The sequence below is a fragment of the Phaethon aethereus genome, assembly GCF_964289735.1.
Source record: "Phaethon aethereus genome assembly, chromosome: 4".
NCBI classification, from domain to species: Eukaryota; Metazoa; Chordata; class Aves; order Phaethontiformes; family Phaethontidae; genus Phaethon; species Phaethon aethereus.
The window spans coordinates 42,862,699-42,877,346 of record NC_138578.1 but is presented as its reverse complement, the minus strand read 5'-3'; the positions used below and the strand labels follow the sequence as shown (position 1 = coordinate 42,877,346).

Below are 14,648 nucleotides of genomic sequence, written 5' to 3'. Positions count from 1 at the left end.
AGTCAATCCAGCTGTTCTCTGACTTTGGGTCAGATTAAAAGGTTACAGTCTTGGCTGCCTTCATCAGGTTTATCATGGGCCACAGCTAATTACCGCCTCTCATGGCCAAGATCCAGGGTGACAGCACTGTGCCCACTTCTCTGATATGCTGGATTCTCTTGCTTCTTTGCCAGAAGTGGGCAGACATCACTAGCAGTCCTATTTTGGTCTCCTTAGCCTTCTCCCCATTTAGCTGTGTGATTGAATCATAACCCATTACATTGCTTATGTTTAACAAAGCAGCTGGCTCCCAGATTTGTTTTCCCTGATATCCTCAGGCTGCTACTGTGCTGATGGCACAGCAGTAGGACAGAAACAACCAGGAAATCTCCCTTTGCACCAGAGTGTGGTGTGAGCACATTTTCTACCCTTTCAGTTCTCTCTGTTTGCTTCTCCCTGCTTTCCTAACCTGACCCTAGCATTTTTGGTCCTGCCTAAGAGGTTAGCAGAGGATCCTGGATGTGTAGTTCCCCGCATGGCCAGCCTTTAACTTTCTTTGCTAGGTGAGGCTGAGAAAACCTTCTTTGTGGTTTCTTCCATTTTTTGTTCCCTACTAACAGTGCAGAGGATGCACACCAAAGAAAAGATTCCTTATCACTTCCTAGTTGCCCTGGGAACATTCGTCTAAACTTGCATCTTAAAACACTGCTTTTCAGAGAGATTTCTCCCTGACTCCTCGAACATACTCAAGTGTCCATCAAGAGCACTTCCTTGGATAGCACATGAAAGTAGCAGCCACCATTTTCAAGCATTCTGCTTTAAAGCTACCTCCTTGTTATTCCTCATACTAGCCATCAAACTGTATTTATTTCAAAGAAAGGCATCTGCATATTTAGTGTTTTCTTCATATTCTCCATTTCAGAAACATACATAGGAAAGTACATTCCCAGGAGTAACATGAGTAGGCATGAATCTCACACAGTAGACACAAACTATTTGTCTCTATTTCTTAAAATTTACTGCAGCTATTTATGATTCACTTTGGTGCCAGAGTAAGAGCGTCACTGTTATTTTCAGACAAGTAATTGTCCCTTTAATCATGTTAAGAACCAGTCACATTTGTTATTGCTACATGAAGGTATGGTTTTAGCTTTCATATGCTCCACCTTAAACACAGGTAAATGTACAGAATAGGCACGCCTTGTGCTGTTACTGCCATCACACACTTTCCAAACATCCATCCACAGCATCCCTGTGCTATAGGGGTTCAGTGGGCCACCAACTGCCTTGAGCTTCCCAATATACTGCGAGTCCTTGCTTACAGGTTTTCTATTCACCCGTTGAGGTGATGCGGTTTCATTTCCTTCTGGAATGCAAATTGCTCCCCACACTAAACACTTTTTTTGATTGCTACTGATTTTTCTGCCATCAAAAAACATGGTAGGCTCAAATACAATAATAACAAGCCACAGCCAGTAATTAGCAATACAAAGCTTAATCAATTTATGTTGTTCTTTTGCCCTTCCCATTGTCTTAATCCAGCCAGTCTTTGTTCTTGCTCCCTTGCCAGGAAGTGTGACATGTCTTTTGGCTTTTCTGTATGGTGCAATGCAGATCTATAATGCTGCACAGAAACATTTTATAGAGTGAATATGTGTAACCGTAAAGAATGGTTGTCTCCAAGGTTAATGGAGTAGTAGAAATGAGATGTAAATAGTTACTGAAGTGAATAGGCAGAATTGAAGGATTTTTTAACAAAGTGCAGATTCAGACAGGCTGTACCTATACAGAACTTCCAAAGCGCAGGCTTTACACGCTTTGCATAATTGGAAATGGATTTCTGAAGTCATTGTTTATATAGCTTTATATGACAAATGAGATTTGCATATTAATTTAAAGTGAAAAATTATTCTGGCTGTTCAAGACAAATACTTCCACATTCAATAGTTAGAAAAACAGAGAAAAAGCGAGGGCAGGCTTGCAGTTGTGACAGGCATCCATGCCATCCATGCAGCTTGTCTAAAAAAACATAGTTTGTCATTTCTAGTAATGATTCATCCTACAAAATGCAGGAAACTATTTTGCTCTTTTAATAACAGTTGTCTCTAGTTGTATTAAATCAAGCTCATTGCCTTACAGAGAACATGGGATGGAGAAGAAAACAACCTAAGTCAAATATTAGCAGTGATAGACAGTAATGTTTTCTTTCCTTTTTGTTTGGTTTTTTGTTTGTTGTTTCCTTTATATATGGAACTGACCTAACCTTGTCAGCTAAGGTAGATGAGTTACCATAGTGTCAACCAGATGTGTGATAAAATGTAAACAGTTCTGCAAGTAAAATGTTCATTTGGGGAAGGTTTGTTAGATACTTGCTTTTACCTGTATTTGGATTTGTATTTGGATTCCAGGTAGCTTCCTCTAACTAATAAGTTTCTCTAAGTTTCAATTATTTACCTTACAAAAACATGAGTAAAATGAATATAGTTAGATAGTCTGATGTTATTTTAAAATCATTTGTGGCCTTGAGACTCCTGAGTGACATTTTCAGAGGTGCTCACTTTCAGGCCGTTGTGCCCTCAGTCAGTACTGAACGCCAGTTGTGTTCACTGGGAGCATAATGAGGCCAATAGCGAGCACATTTGTAAACCCCCCTCCTCTGTCTACAAACAGAAATCAGTTGTTTAAGAAAGGGCTCATTGTAGATGATTAGTTGAGGGAAAATATTGTAGTGAGAGTGGGCAAAAAGTATACAGGCAAAATGCTTAGTGCCACATAAGGAATGAAAAAGTCCCAATTTCATTTGTATCTCAAAGAAACTTTACCTATAATTATGTCACTAGCAATTATTTTTCTTCCTAAATCTGCTCTAAAAATGACATTGAAATGACACTATCAACTACTAAATATCTTCTTTTAAGAATATTCTTCCATGCTATGTTGTATTTCAAAAAACTTAAAAAAATGAAGTAGCTTAAGAAAAGTGAATGGTCTGAGATCTTTTGCTGTATGTGCTATTGTATTCGGACAAAACTGTGCATATTAAGAATTCCAACATAAGCTCCTGGAGCAGTTCTTTCTTATACCATGTTCCACAACTCACCTAAGACTATGCACGTGACAGAGTTGCAGCACTGCACTGCTAGTGACGGCTTTAATGTGCTGCACTTTTGTTTTTCCTGTTGATTTTGCAAATGTTAAAAAAAAAGAAACATCTTTAGAACTTTTGGCATAAAACTGTAGCTGCTGCTGTAGGTAAATTGCTGCTAAGTGTCTAGGTGATAAAAGCCGCCTCCCACGCCTGCCACTCTGAACAACACTATTGTCAGGAAAACGTATGCATCTTTTTCCAGTAAGAATAAGGACTGTGATAACATTGCCATTTAGACAAGACACTGAGCTGATGATTGTGATGCATTAATGGATGTGTCACTTTTTTAAAAGAGCACATCTAATGGATTGTTTATACATGCCATCACATTGTACTTATTTATTTATTTTATAGGATATTTTAAACATTAAATTGCATGGATCAAAGTAGAACTCTCCTGTGACTTCTTCACCTCAAGGGCCTGTGTTCAACAGAACTGATCCCAGTTCCCAGCCAGTTGCATATCCCACTGAAGGAAAATGAACATACTGAACAGCCACCACTTTTTGTACCTTCTGCCTACCACACGCCTTGTCGTCTTATTAGCAGCTTTGACGACTGCTGAGGATGTGAATAATAGCACTTTCAACCGCACTGACGTGAACATGGGATCTGTGCCTGTGGTGATCTCCCACATCGACCATATTATAGTCAAGGAGGGGAGTAGTGCCTTGATCGACTGCAATGTCCAAGGTAGTCCTAGTCCACGTTACAGATGGTACAATTCCAACGGCCACCTGCTCCAAGAGGAAGAGAATAAAGGTAAGATCTTAGTATTCCCACTGATGCAGCCTGTCCAGAGACACTCCTGATTTCAGCAGGTTGACTAATAACCTGAATTTAATGGCCTGACTCTGGTGGTGGTGTGTGTGAAAATATATGAAAGCCCAGTGGCAGCCATAAATTTGTTGTGCACATCTTGGAAGAAAACAATAACGTTTTTGTAATGTGTTATTCATAGCAACACATAGCAAGAAGCTGGAGCACTTAACAGAAGGTGTAGATAGGCTTCTTTTCATTGGAAGACTTTTGGTTCGATCCTGTTTCCCATTCTGTCCTCTTTTGTTCTTCTGTGGCACCAAAAAAAGACTAAACAGATATTTCCCAACTCAAGGGAGGATTCTCTCGACATATGGAATAGTTTGTTGGTGTGAATTCAACACAGCTAACTCCCTCATACGGCTCCTGTCTTTATGCGTAGTGCCATGGGAGTGTGAGAAACAGGAGATGCCCTGAATGACCAACAGAAGAACCTATACAGGGCAGCAGTCAGAACGTCAAGCCAAGTTTGAGCCTTCCTGGCTTTAGTTAAGACTCTTCAGTTGCATTTGCCAGAGACCTTAATTACACATGAGCTTGTTTTCCTTAAATGGAAGGTTTGGGTGATAATCCTAGTTACACTTCTAGGGAGCGTTTCAGGGGGGATGGAAGGTGTTTTGCTCATGTAATCCTTCTGTACTGACTGCTTTGTTCACAGCATGATGAAATAAATTCTTAAGTTATTCATACTAAATGCAGGGTAGCTTGCCTAACTAATAGCTGACCTGAGGGAGAACTCTGCTATGACGGGAGTAATGATTGACCCAGCTGGATGTGCAACAGCATAATGTATCTGTAAAAGCTTATTGCATAATTGATTATAATCTTACATTACAGTATTTTACCATTTTCTGAGTAAAGCTAGAGAAAGGAACTACTTGAGCTAGTAAGTGGACTTTCAGGTATAATTTGTGCGGTCACAGCAACATACTGTGACTAGTGTGCTAGAGTGTTTTACTAAGGCTCACTAACAGAAATTTCCCCCTTTAGTTAGGCATCTAACTTCAGGTCTCTGTATACTCAACTGGGAGAGGTAGCTACTGACACAAACATTCAGGTAGGTGAGCAAAAACTTTGACCAAATCAGGAAAAATTGCAGATGTAGTATTAAGACAATGTCACTTCAACTTTGACTTTCAACAGTGCATTTCCTCCTTTAAAAAACTGACTGTCTTCCTCTAAGAAATCACAGAATCACAGAATCATTAAGGTTGGAAAAGACCTTTAAGATCAAGTCCAACCATCAACCCAACATCACCATGCCCACTAAACCATGTCCTGAAGTGCCACATCTACACTTTTTTTGAATACTTCCAGTGATGGTGACTCCACCACCTCCCTGGGCAGCCTGTTCCAATGCTTGACCACTCTCTCCATAAAGAAATTTTCCCTAATATCCAGTCTAAACCTTCCCTGGCGCAACTTAAGGCCATTTCCTCTCGTCCTCTCACTAGTTACTTGGGAGAAGAGACCAACACCCACGTCACCACAACCCCCTTTCAGGTAGTTGTAGAGAGTGATAATGTCTCCCTTCAGCCTCTTCTTCTCCAGACTGCACAATCCCATGTTTCCTAGCACAAGACCTTACTTTACTATGTATATAGTTACGTTGACTATGTCATTGAACTGTTATCAAAACCCAGAAATGATACCTTTTCTAATCACTGTTTTCTCATCGGGCTTATACTATCTGCCAGGATCTATTGGCACAGACCCAGTCATTGAGTCACAGTTCAATGCCATTATGTCATTTATAACAGCTGGAGCCAGGATACATCAGGAAGGCATCTTGTCATTTTACAATTAATAAAGAACTACTTTGCCAACATTGTATTTCAAAGAAATACTGAGCAGCCAATACTCTGTACTTTTTCTTATTCTAGAGGTGGAGAAGGAAGTGTCATCTGTTACAGATGCTGACATTTCCTCTGTAAGAGAGTTGTCTTCTGAATTTACCTAACTTTAGCAGATTGGGGTGATTTTTTTATGTGAAGGTCTGCTTCAGACCAAGATTTTTATTTATGCTGTATTTTTTAATTTCAGGCAAAATGATTCAGCTGTTTTCAAGAATTAAGCTAGGGCAAAAAAGAGTGGTTTGGCTAAGTTAAAAATTGTAAGTAAGAGGATAAGAAGATGTAATTAAGAACTGTCCATGCAGGAACTGAGGCAGGGATCTTGTGGGAATACTTTCTACATAGGCTTCTACTGGAGGTAATGTAAAAAAGCAATTTGATAAAGCCATGTTTAATTAGCAAAACTTTAGAAATGGTAAAAGTCCGTAACTGCTCTGAATTAAAGGCTTCTTTTGCCTAATGAGTTTCAGAATTGCCCACAGATTCTTCCTTGAAAGAAATAAAGTAAAAAAATTAGAATAATCTTTTTAACAATGAAAGAACTTCCATGAAAAGGATAAAATAAATGTAGAAGCAAGGTATACACCAACCTGTGGCAGGGCTGCAATCCTTGCCTTGTGATTTACATGCATTGCACAGGGGGTTTGTGCTGTTTTAGTCTTCTAAGTAAGTTTTTCTGCCTCACAGTCCCATTGTTACTGTTCTTTGAGGAAGCGCAGCACGTGTTTGGGAGGCTCTCTGGGGTAAATAGTCATTTGTAACTTAACTGACCATAAGATTGTGATAGATGTCATGCATATTAACTGATTTTTTCATGAGACCTTTCTAGAGCATGATCTGATTATTCACAGTTGATGTCAGGGATTTGATAGTAAGACAGCTAGGTGCTCAGAGACAGATAGACCTTTGTGATGGTAAATTCTTTGTCTTCTTGTGAACATTATATCCTTCTTCTAAAATCTGAAGCCAGTTTGACAAAGCTGATGTTTAACACCATGCTGATCCTGTGAACAAAATATTTCTAAGTTATTCTGTCTCCTTTCCAGCAGGAAAATGGTGGTTTCTTGACAACGGGCTACTAAACATTACCAGCGTGTCTTTTGAAGACAGAGGTAAATACACATGTGTCGCATCTAATACATATGGCAGTGTTAACAATACTGTGACGCTGAGGGTTGTTTTTACTTCCGGAGATATGGGAATATATTACATGATTGTCTGCCTTGTAGCTTTTACTATTGTTATGATACTGAACATTACTCGGTTATGTATGATGAGCAGTCATCTGAAGAAAACAGAGAAAGCCATCAATGACTTCTTCAGAACAGAAGGGGCAGAGAAACTCCAGAAAGCCTTTGAGATTGCAAAGCGTATCCCAATTATCACTTCAGCCAAAACACTTGAGCTTGCCAAAGTAACCCAGTTCAAGACTATGGAATTTGCCCGCTATATTGAAGAGCTTGCCCGGAGCGTACCTTTGCCACCTCTCATCATGAACTGCAGGACTATAATGGAAGAAATCATGGAGGTTGTCGGTCTGGAGGAGCAAGGACAGAATTTTGTACGGCAGACAGCAGAAGGCCAGGAAACCACGGAAACAGATGAGCTGTATATGATCCCGAATGCTTTGAAGCGCAGCGACTCTCCCACAGCGGACTCTGATGCATCGTCACTACATGAACCACCTCAACAGATTGCAATAAAAGTGTCAGTTCACCCCTTGTCCAAAAGGGACTGCATGGATGGTCAGTCACAAGAAAGTGTGCAGTTGGACACCAAGGAAGAAGACACTCCTCAAACACCAGCACTTCCTGCAGAGCCCCCTCCTGAGCCTTCTGCTGAACTCAGTTCTGATGACACAGCATTGGCAAATGACAAAAATACATGTGTTATATATGAAAGCCATGTATGATAGCTATTCCTGAATCTATGCATAGCAGGAAAATCAGGTGGAGCTCTTTTAAAAATACATATTGTACTTGCCGCTAAGCCTTACCTGGAGACGATCATAGCAAAAGCATGTATGTGAATTATTTGGCACTTTCTTCTCAGTTTGACTTTAGTTTACCATGATGTATGGCAGAGTAATTGCTATTACATTAATAATAATTGCTCTTTTCGATTAGGAGTATTTCCAAGAAACATTTACCTCAGCATTTTCTAGTTTGGAGTCACCTGTAGTGGCCTCCTGGAAGTCATTGGTAGTCTTTGATGTAGGACACTTGAACTTACTGAACATAAAACTGGTTTTCATTTTCCTCCTTTATTCTCGTTATTTCCATCTATTGCATTTTTGCAAATATAATCTTGTGAATTTGAAATACTACCCAAGAGGCAGCACTCCAGTAGCCAGATAAAATCCTAATAGATCCCATTTACAAAGCCTGTTTGCTCAGCTGCATTGTGATTTAGAGGGCTATTAAAGAAAGTTAAAATGTTTCCATTTCATTTGAGACCACACTGCTTAGGCACAAGGGAAATAGTTTTCCCTTTTCCATAGAATGAAGATGCCAACATTTTTTTTTTTCACACTGAGAAGCAACTTTGAGGTGTATTTTACGATGGGAAAGCCCATAAGCATCTTACAGAAAGTTGCAGTCACAACGGTTCTGCAGGGTTTTTTGTGTATATTTGACCATTTTTTACTTTGCCAGAAGTTTGTATGGGAAACAGTGCAAATATGCGAGATGTCTTGTTTTGTAGTAATTCGGTAGGCCTAAGTATGCACTACCTTACCAGAAGATGTGCAGGTTCCTTAACGGTCCTGCAAATGCCAATAATCAGCTGATGACAGGGCTGAAATGGCAGAAGACCCTTTTATTGGGATTCTCAATTTTGTGCAGATTCATATTCTGCAGATCAAGCCTAAATTCATCTATAACCATAAGTTTGAGACTTTTTTATCCAAACTAAAAAAAAAATTAAAAAATCAAGTATCCTGTGCAATTACAATGACGATCACACAACCTGTTTACCGTTTATAATTGCCGTGGTATTTTAAGAACTTCCTAAGATGTTCACTGCTTGAGTACATGTAACTCTACCCCAGTAGATGATCACAGTGACTGTGGCATTAAAAAGGATCAACATTTATGCCAGGAAATGCCAGGAGTGGAAGGGAAGTGATAATTTCTATTGCAGACAGACAATAAAAAGGACCTTCTCTGGAGTGAGTCTGGAAAGAAAGCACTTACAAGAAGGAGTTTGTGTAGGATTAATAGCATATTTCTTAATTATTTGATACACATTTAATTTGGAACTAATGAACAAACTAACACCTGATACTTTTTAAGGACGACTGTAGTGTAAGTGTAGATACTCAAAATAAAGCTGGAATCTAGTATATTGCAAAAAAAGAAGTCACGGGTCTCTGGGGAGACGATGCGTGAATGGCTGTCTGGACATTTTATTGAAGTAGCTACATCTCTATAAGGTATACTGTGGAAGCAATCAGCTATATTAACTGCACAAGCAATTGAGACCAAACAAAGTCAATGTTGCAGCTATCTAAAAAAACCCTTGATAATGAACTGAGGTTTTATGTGAACTTCTTAATGTTAAAATGCAGAGCTTCACTAGCAGTGTAATACAGGAACAACACCCTGTGATTTACGTAGCTGATGCAGAGAAGGCTCCATGTTCACCTTTCTACGCTTATTAAAAAAAATACATGTTTAATAATGGACTTCAGATTTTGCAACCAACTTGTGAAAATGACAGCATTTAGTTGCCTAATGTTTGTTTGTGGTCACCACAGTGGCAGGCACCTATACAAAATGCATTTGCATGTGCCCAAAAGGAAACATGCAAGGGCAAAGTCCCTTTAGGAGCGTGGCTGGAAATATTTTAGTTCCAATGAAGCAATATAAATCTAGAACACAGGGTAGATTAAGAGAATACCATAGAGAACCTCACTTGTGACCAGTGTGATTGAAAATACTACCGATGCAAACTGTTAACTTCTTGTCTGAGTCCAAAGTACATTTGTATTTAGTGTTCACATCAATTTTTCAAGTCACTTAATTTGTTTCTGGTATGAAAAAGGAGGAAGGCAGAAAAAAAAGCAGGAACTTGCACTAAATTATTTTAATTCACCTTAACCTCCTGAAAAGAGGCATCTTGATTTTTCTGCCTGTCCAGCATCTACAAAAAATGCTCATGCATTTTAAAGTTACCTTCCTGGTGCCTAACTAAGATAAGGAAGGATGTTCTCCTTGAAAACTAAAAATAATTTTAAAATAAGAAAAAATTAAGGTTTCAAAATTATTTAACTACAGTATTTTAATTGTTTTCAATTATGAACTTTCTACAGTTGAGACCAGACCCCTTCATGTATTCATGTGGTGATTGGTACCGGGCAGTTCTGATCCTGACTGCTGTCCTCAGGCTGTCCTCTAGCCTGTTTATTATTTATTTATTGAGAAACATTTAAGAGCAAACAATCCCCATGGTTTTCTTCAGTATCTCTGTGTAAACTTCCTTGAAGTTACAGATTATGTTTTTTTCCAAAGAAAAATGCCCACAAAGAGCATGCATTTGAAGTAGACACAAAGGTACATTGCAAACCACGTGTAAGCAACAGTTACTTGGATTAGATGCACGTAATGGATGCAGAGCTGAATTCCTGCAGTCGCAAGGTCAAAGGGAGCCTTGACTCTGCTGGAGCTGGACTCACTCAGAGCTGAGAGTTCACAGATAGGAGTGCTCCAGCCAGTCAGAATAAAAACAGAACAGCACTGTATCTGAAGAAAATACAGATTGTAATGGTTCTGGTTTATGTATTTTTTCTTTTTGCATGTATGGTGCTAAGTATCTTTATGCATCCATTATGTAACACCTGTAAGCATAAAGCTTTTTACATGCTTTCAGGCACTGCCTTTGTGGGAGATAGATGGGAAGCAAGATCCAAACCCATCTTTCCTGTTCCAAACTTTCTGGTTGTGCTATTATAAAGTAAACAATTCTGTCTTGCAGTATTTCTTAGGCAATGGCTATTTTATGGTGCGAGAACACAATTCACAAACATAAAATTAATGATGGCTCTAAAGAAACATTAACATTTGCATTGTTATGTGTTTTCATGCACCTTAAGCACTTCAGGGACAAATGATCCGTTCCCATCGTTGGACTATGCACACCTTTTGTTTTATTGTTCTATTTATTATATCACCAAACACTAATGGTTCTTAAAACACTCAGAATCTGGAAAATCCAGTCCAACTGAATTTGCATTCTAAAAGCATAAGGAACACCAAGCCAGGCTTAGAAAGGAAAAGAGATTTGCAGGATATATTTATACTATTTTAAAATATTTTTGCCAAAATTTCATGAAACGTGAGTAGATTTCTGGAGCACAAGAAATCAGTGTTGCATTTGAATTCTACACTTAGTATTCTTTTGCACTAAATGTCAGACCATATTAATCAGACCACTTGAACATAGTACTTTATCTCCTTAACATTTTCTTTTTGAGCAGCATTTGTTTATTGTTGATCCTTTTTTGTTCTCTGATTTGAGTATGCTTGTGATGAAATGTACCCTTCATTCATTTTTTGAGATTGTAATTTAAAAAATTTAAAAGAACCCATAGATCATTTTTATGCAGGTTTATTGGTATTAGCATAGCAGTTCAATCCTGTGCACAAATTACTGTATAATCATAAGACTTGCAGAATGGCATATAGGGGCAGATGTTGATTTTTTTAAATCAGTGCCTGTTTTATTCTAATGTACATATGATGTCAGTTCCTCGATTTGCAGCTACCTTTTGATAAGAGTACTGTAACATATAGCCAGGGCTTTCTGACATTCAATTTGGTTCAAATCAACTAATTCTGGAAATTGTTAACAGTGTCGAATTTTCAAAGTTCTCACGGAATGTCTTGGCAGCATGCTATTTTAGGCGTTGGCCTCCTAAGTATGCCATACTTAGTTGGACAACTGAAAGCTTCTTAGATGCAAAGGAAATGCTTGCACTAAAGTATCTTAAGTTATATTTCATTTATTATGAAACCCTTTTTGATTTTACAAGAAATGTGAGACAAATATGAATGTGTTCTTTTGAGAAAGCGTTACTGTATTTTGATTTTAGTAACTGTTCTGATTTTATAGGTTATGGCCGTAAACCACAAGAGACCAGTTCATGCTGAAGTGGCAAAACGAAATGTGATCCAGCTTGTAAATTCATCATTGTTTCAATAAAGAATTTGCACAGAGTATGCCGGGTTTGTACACACTCAACAAGAAGATAGTTTCCTAGTAAGAGTATGCCATGACTCAAGTTCAGGTGGTTTACTTCTATGTCTTTCATTGTACATCTGCTAACATTCCAGAAACTTTGATCGGGAGAAACAGTTATTTACCTAGAAAGGAAGTTTTAATAAAGCTCTGAAAGGGAGCTGTTGTCGTTATTCAGAATATAGATCCAATTGTTAATTGGTGTCGTTATCAATAGCCTAGCTTGCTCATGTCTGTAGCCTCTTTGGAAGTATGTCAGCACTTCAGCATGTAATCCAGAGGACTTTTTTGTCAGCAGTTTCCTCTCTGAGCTCTGTCATGGGGCCTTGCAAAAAATCTTGCTGCTGTTACAGAGTTGGGACCAACAAAGTAAGTGTCTCTTCTGTCAGAGCCACCCTAGTACCAAGAAAAAATAGAAGTGTGGGTTGTCATACTTGCCCCCATTCCTTTATCCACCCTAGAAGGATGAGGTGAAATGGCTTTCCTGTCCCACAGCAGCTGGACTGTATCACTCCCTAACAGTCTTCAGCAGGACTTAGTTGAAGCTGACACTGTAATACCTTGTCCTGGCTCTGCTGGTGCTATAGAACTAGACTAGCCCTTTCACACGTGAAAGATTTGCTCTTGCCAGCTCCCTGTTCTAGGCTGAAAAACATAGCCAGTAGCAGGAAAACAATAGCTATTTATTTCATGTTTTAACTCTGCTGTTTGAAGAGTGCTCCAATTTTGAAAAAATATTTTCAGAAACATTTTTATTCAACAGTTTCAGCTGCGTTAAAGGGGCTGAGAGACATCCACAATTTATCTAAAAATCTCTTTGAAAAATAGTGAAAGGGTCACAAACTGATCATAAAAATGGAATATGTATGGCTAGAGCCATATGCTATTTTACTGTCTCAGCATGGGACCCTCTCTTGCAATGGGGGCAGTTTGATATGCTGTGACTTTTTTTTTATATAACAATACCACTTCAGGATGCTCCCCTCCAGCATGCTGAACTCCTCCAACAGCTGTGTTGGAGCATTTTTCAGGAAGGCAGTGTACCACCAAGCAGTTGGTCCCAGTGAGCTACACTCCTGAACACTGTGAAAGGGGCTCCCCCCAGCCCCAGTGCTTCTTATGAAGAGAAGATAGTTATCATGTGGAGGAGACTGCCTTACATCAGTACTACAGAGGCATTCCAAAACTGAAACCTGCTGGTGGGTACTATCTCCACAGAGACAAAGATGGGGACAGTGCAGGAGTTCTGCTCTCCCTGCTAAGACTGGAGCCAGGGAAAGCTGGTGTGTAGCTCAGGGCTGGTACCCCAGATATTTGCAGTGCTACAACACCCCTTTCCCACAGGACTGGACATTTTCTAGCCCACATCCTGCACCAGTGGCTGGAATAACCAGCTAAGAGACTTGAAAACCGGTTCCTTTTCAGTCTCTGTATCTTTCTCTCCCTGTCTTACCTTCCTGTGCTTTTCTCTGTCCCCACCAGCTCTGCAGTGCTACTTCTCAAATGAGAACAGAGTGAAGTTAGTGGTCAGGGCAAGTGTTTCTGCACTCCAGGCACCTCTGTTCCAAACTGACCTTTTGTAAGTCCCAAAATGGATTTTTTTTCCCAGCTGTACCATGCTCTAAAGCTATGTACTATATTTAGCTCTCTGGCTCCCAGGCCCAAACTGACTCATTATACTCTTACGGTAAAGGCTGACTCGTGAATCCATGGTATCATGTAAAAGTCTGTAAATTGGTCAAAGACAGTAACATAAACTGAAGCTAAGTTACCAATTTCTTACTCAAAATCAGAATGTATGTCAGCAAACAATAAATGTAGCAGACTTACTTAGGACACTCAAGTTACGTAACGAAAAGCTATTTCATACCATGATGAGGCAAGAATGAAAAAAATTAACAGCCAGCCTTGTGTAGGATGGAGAATACATGTAAAACCTTGGTTACGATTGAGTAGAAATTTAGCATCAGTATCAAATCAATTTGCCATTCTATAGCCAATTCTCATTTTGAGAACAGATTCCTGTTATATTTACTGTAACCAGACCTTTCCTATGTGGGCAAGCACCTTAGGCATGGAAATAGTACAAGAGTTACCAGAAAGATCCTTGCCTGCCTCATCTACCATTTTTGAAATTATTTTCAGGACCATTTAGCTATGCATCGAAGGTCAACCACAGACTGTTGATCAATCCACTGTCCTGTTGTGGAGCCAAGGAGTTTGGGAGCTCCCATGTGAGATGCATAAGCTGGTCTTTCTGAAATATCTCTGTCTTCTCTTGCATAGATTTTGATTATACCACCCAATAAACCACTTGTATTTATTAATGGCTCAGGCCCAGTCATTCTCAATTGATAATTACAGAGAAGCAAAATAAATGCTGCCACCACTTCCCTCTTTCTGAAGCCTCTTACTGCTTCTACCTCAAGATTAGCCCTGATGGACAGATAGCTCCTGAGTTGTTTGGGTATCCTTTAACTCCTTCCTGCTAGTGAACACTACCTTAGTCAGAACATAGGATTAAAAAAAATACCAGCCAGAAAAAGAAGCTCCCTTCTAAGGAGAAAAGCATGGATCCTGCCTGTTTAAAATGCCTCATTATCCTTCTAATA

General features: G+C 39.2%; 1 protein-coding gene across 1 annotated transcript; it reads left to right on the top strand.

Annotated features, from left to right (window-relative positions):
• Nucleotides 1–3,554: 3,554 nt before the first annotated feature.
• Nucleotides 3,555–7,711, top strand: MFAP3L (microfibril associated protein 3 like; the record flags this gene model as incomplete). Its single annotated transcript, XM_081999721.1, has 2 exons — nt 3,555–3,889; nt 6,846–7,711. The coding sequence occupies exons 1-2, from the start codon at nt 3,607–3,609 to the stop codon at nt 7,709–7,711; spliced, it is 1,149 nt and encodes a 382-aa protein (XP_081855847.1). The 5' UTR covers nt 3,555–3,606.
• Between the last annotated feature and the right edge of the window lie 6,937 nt (nt 7,712–14,648).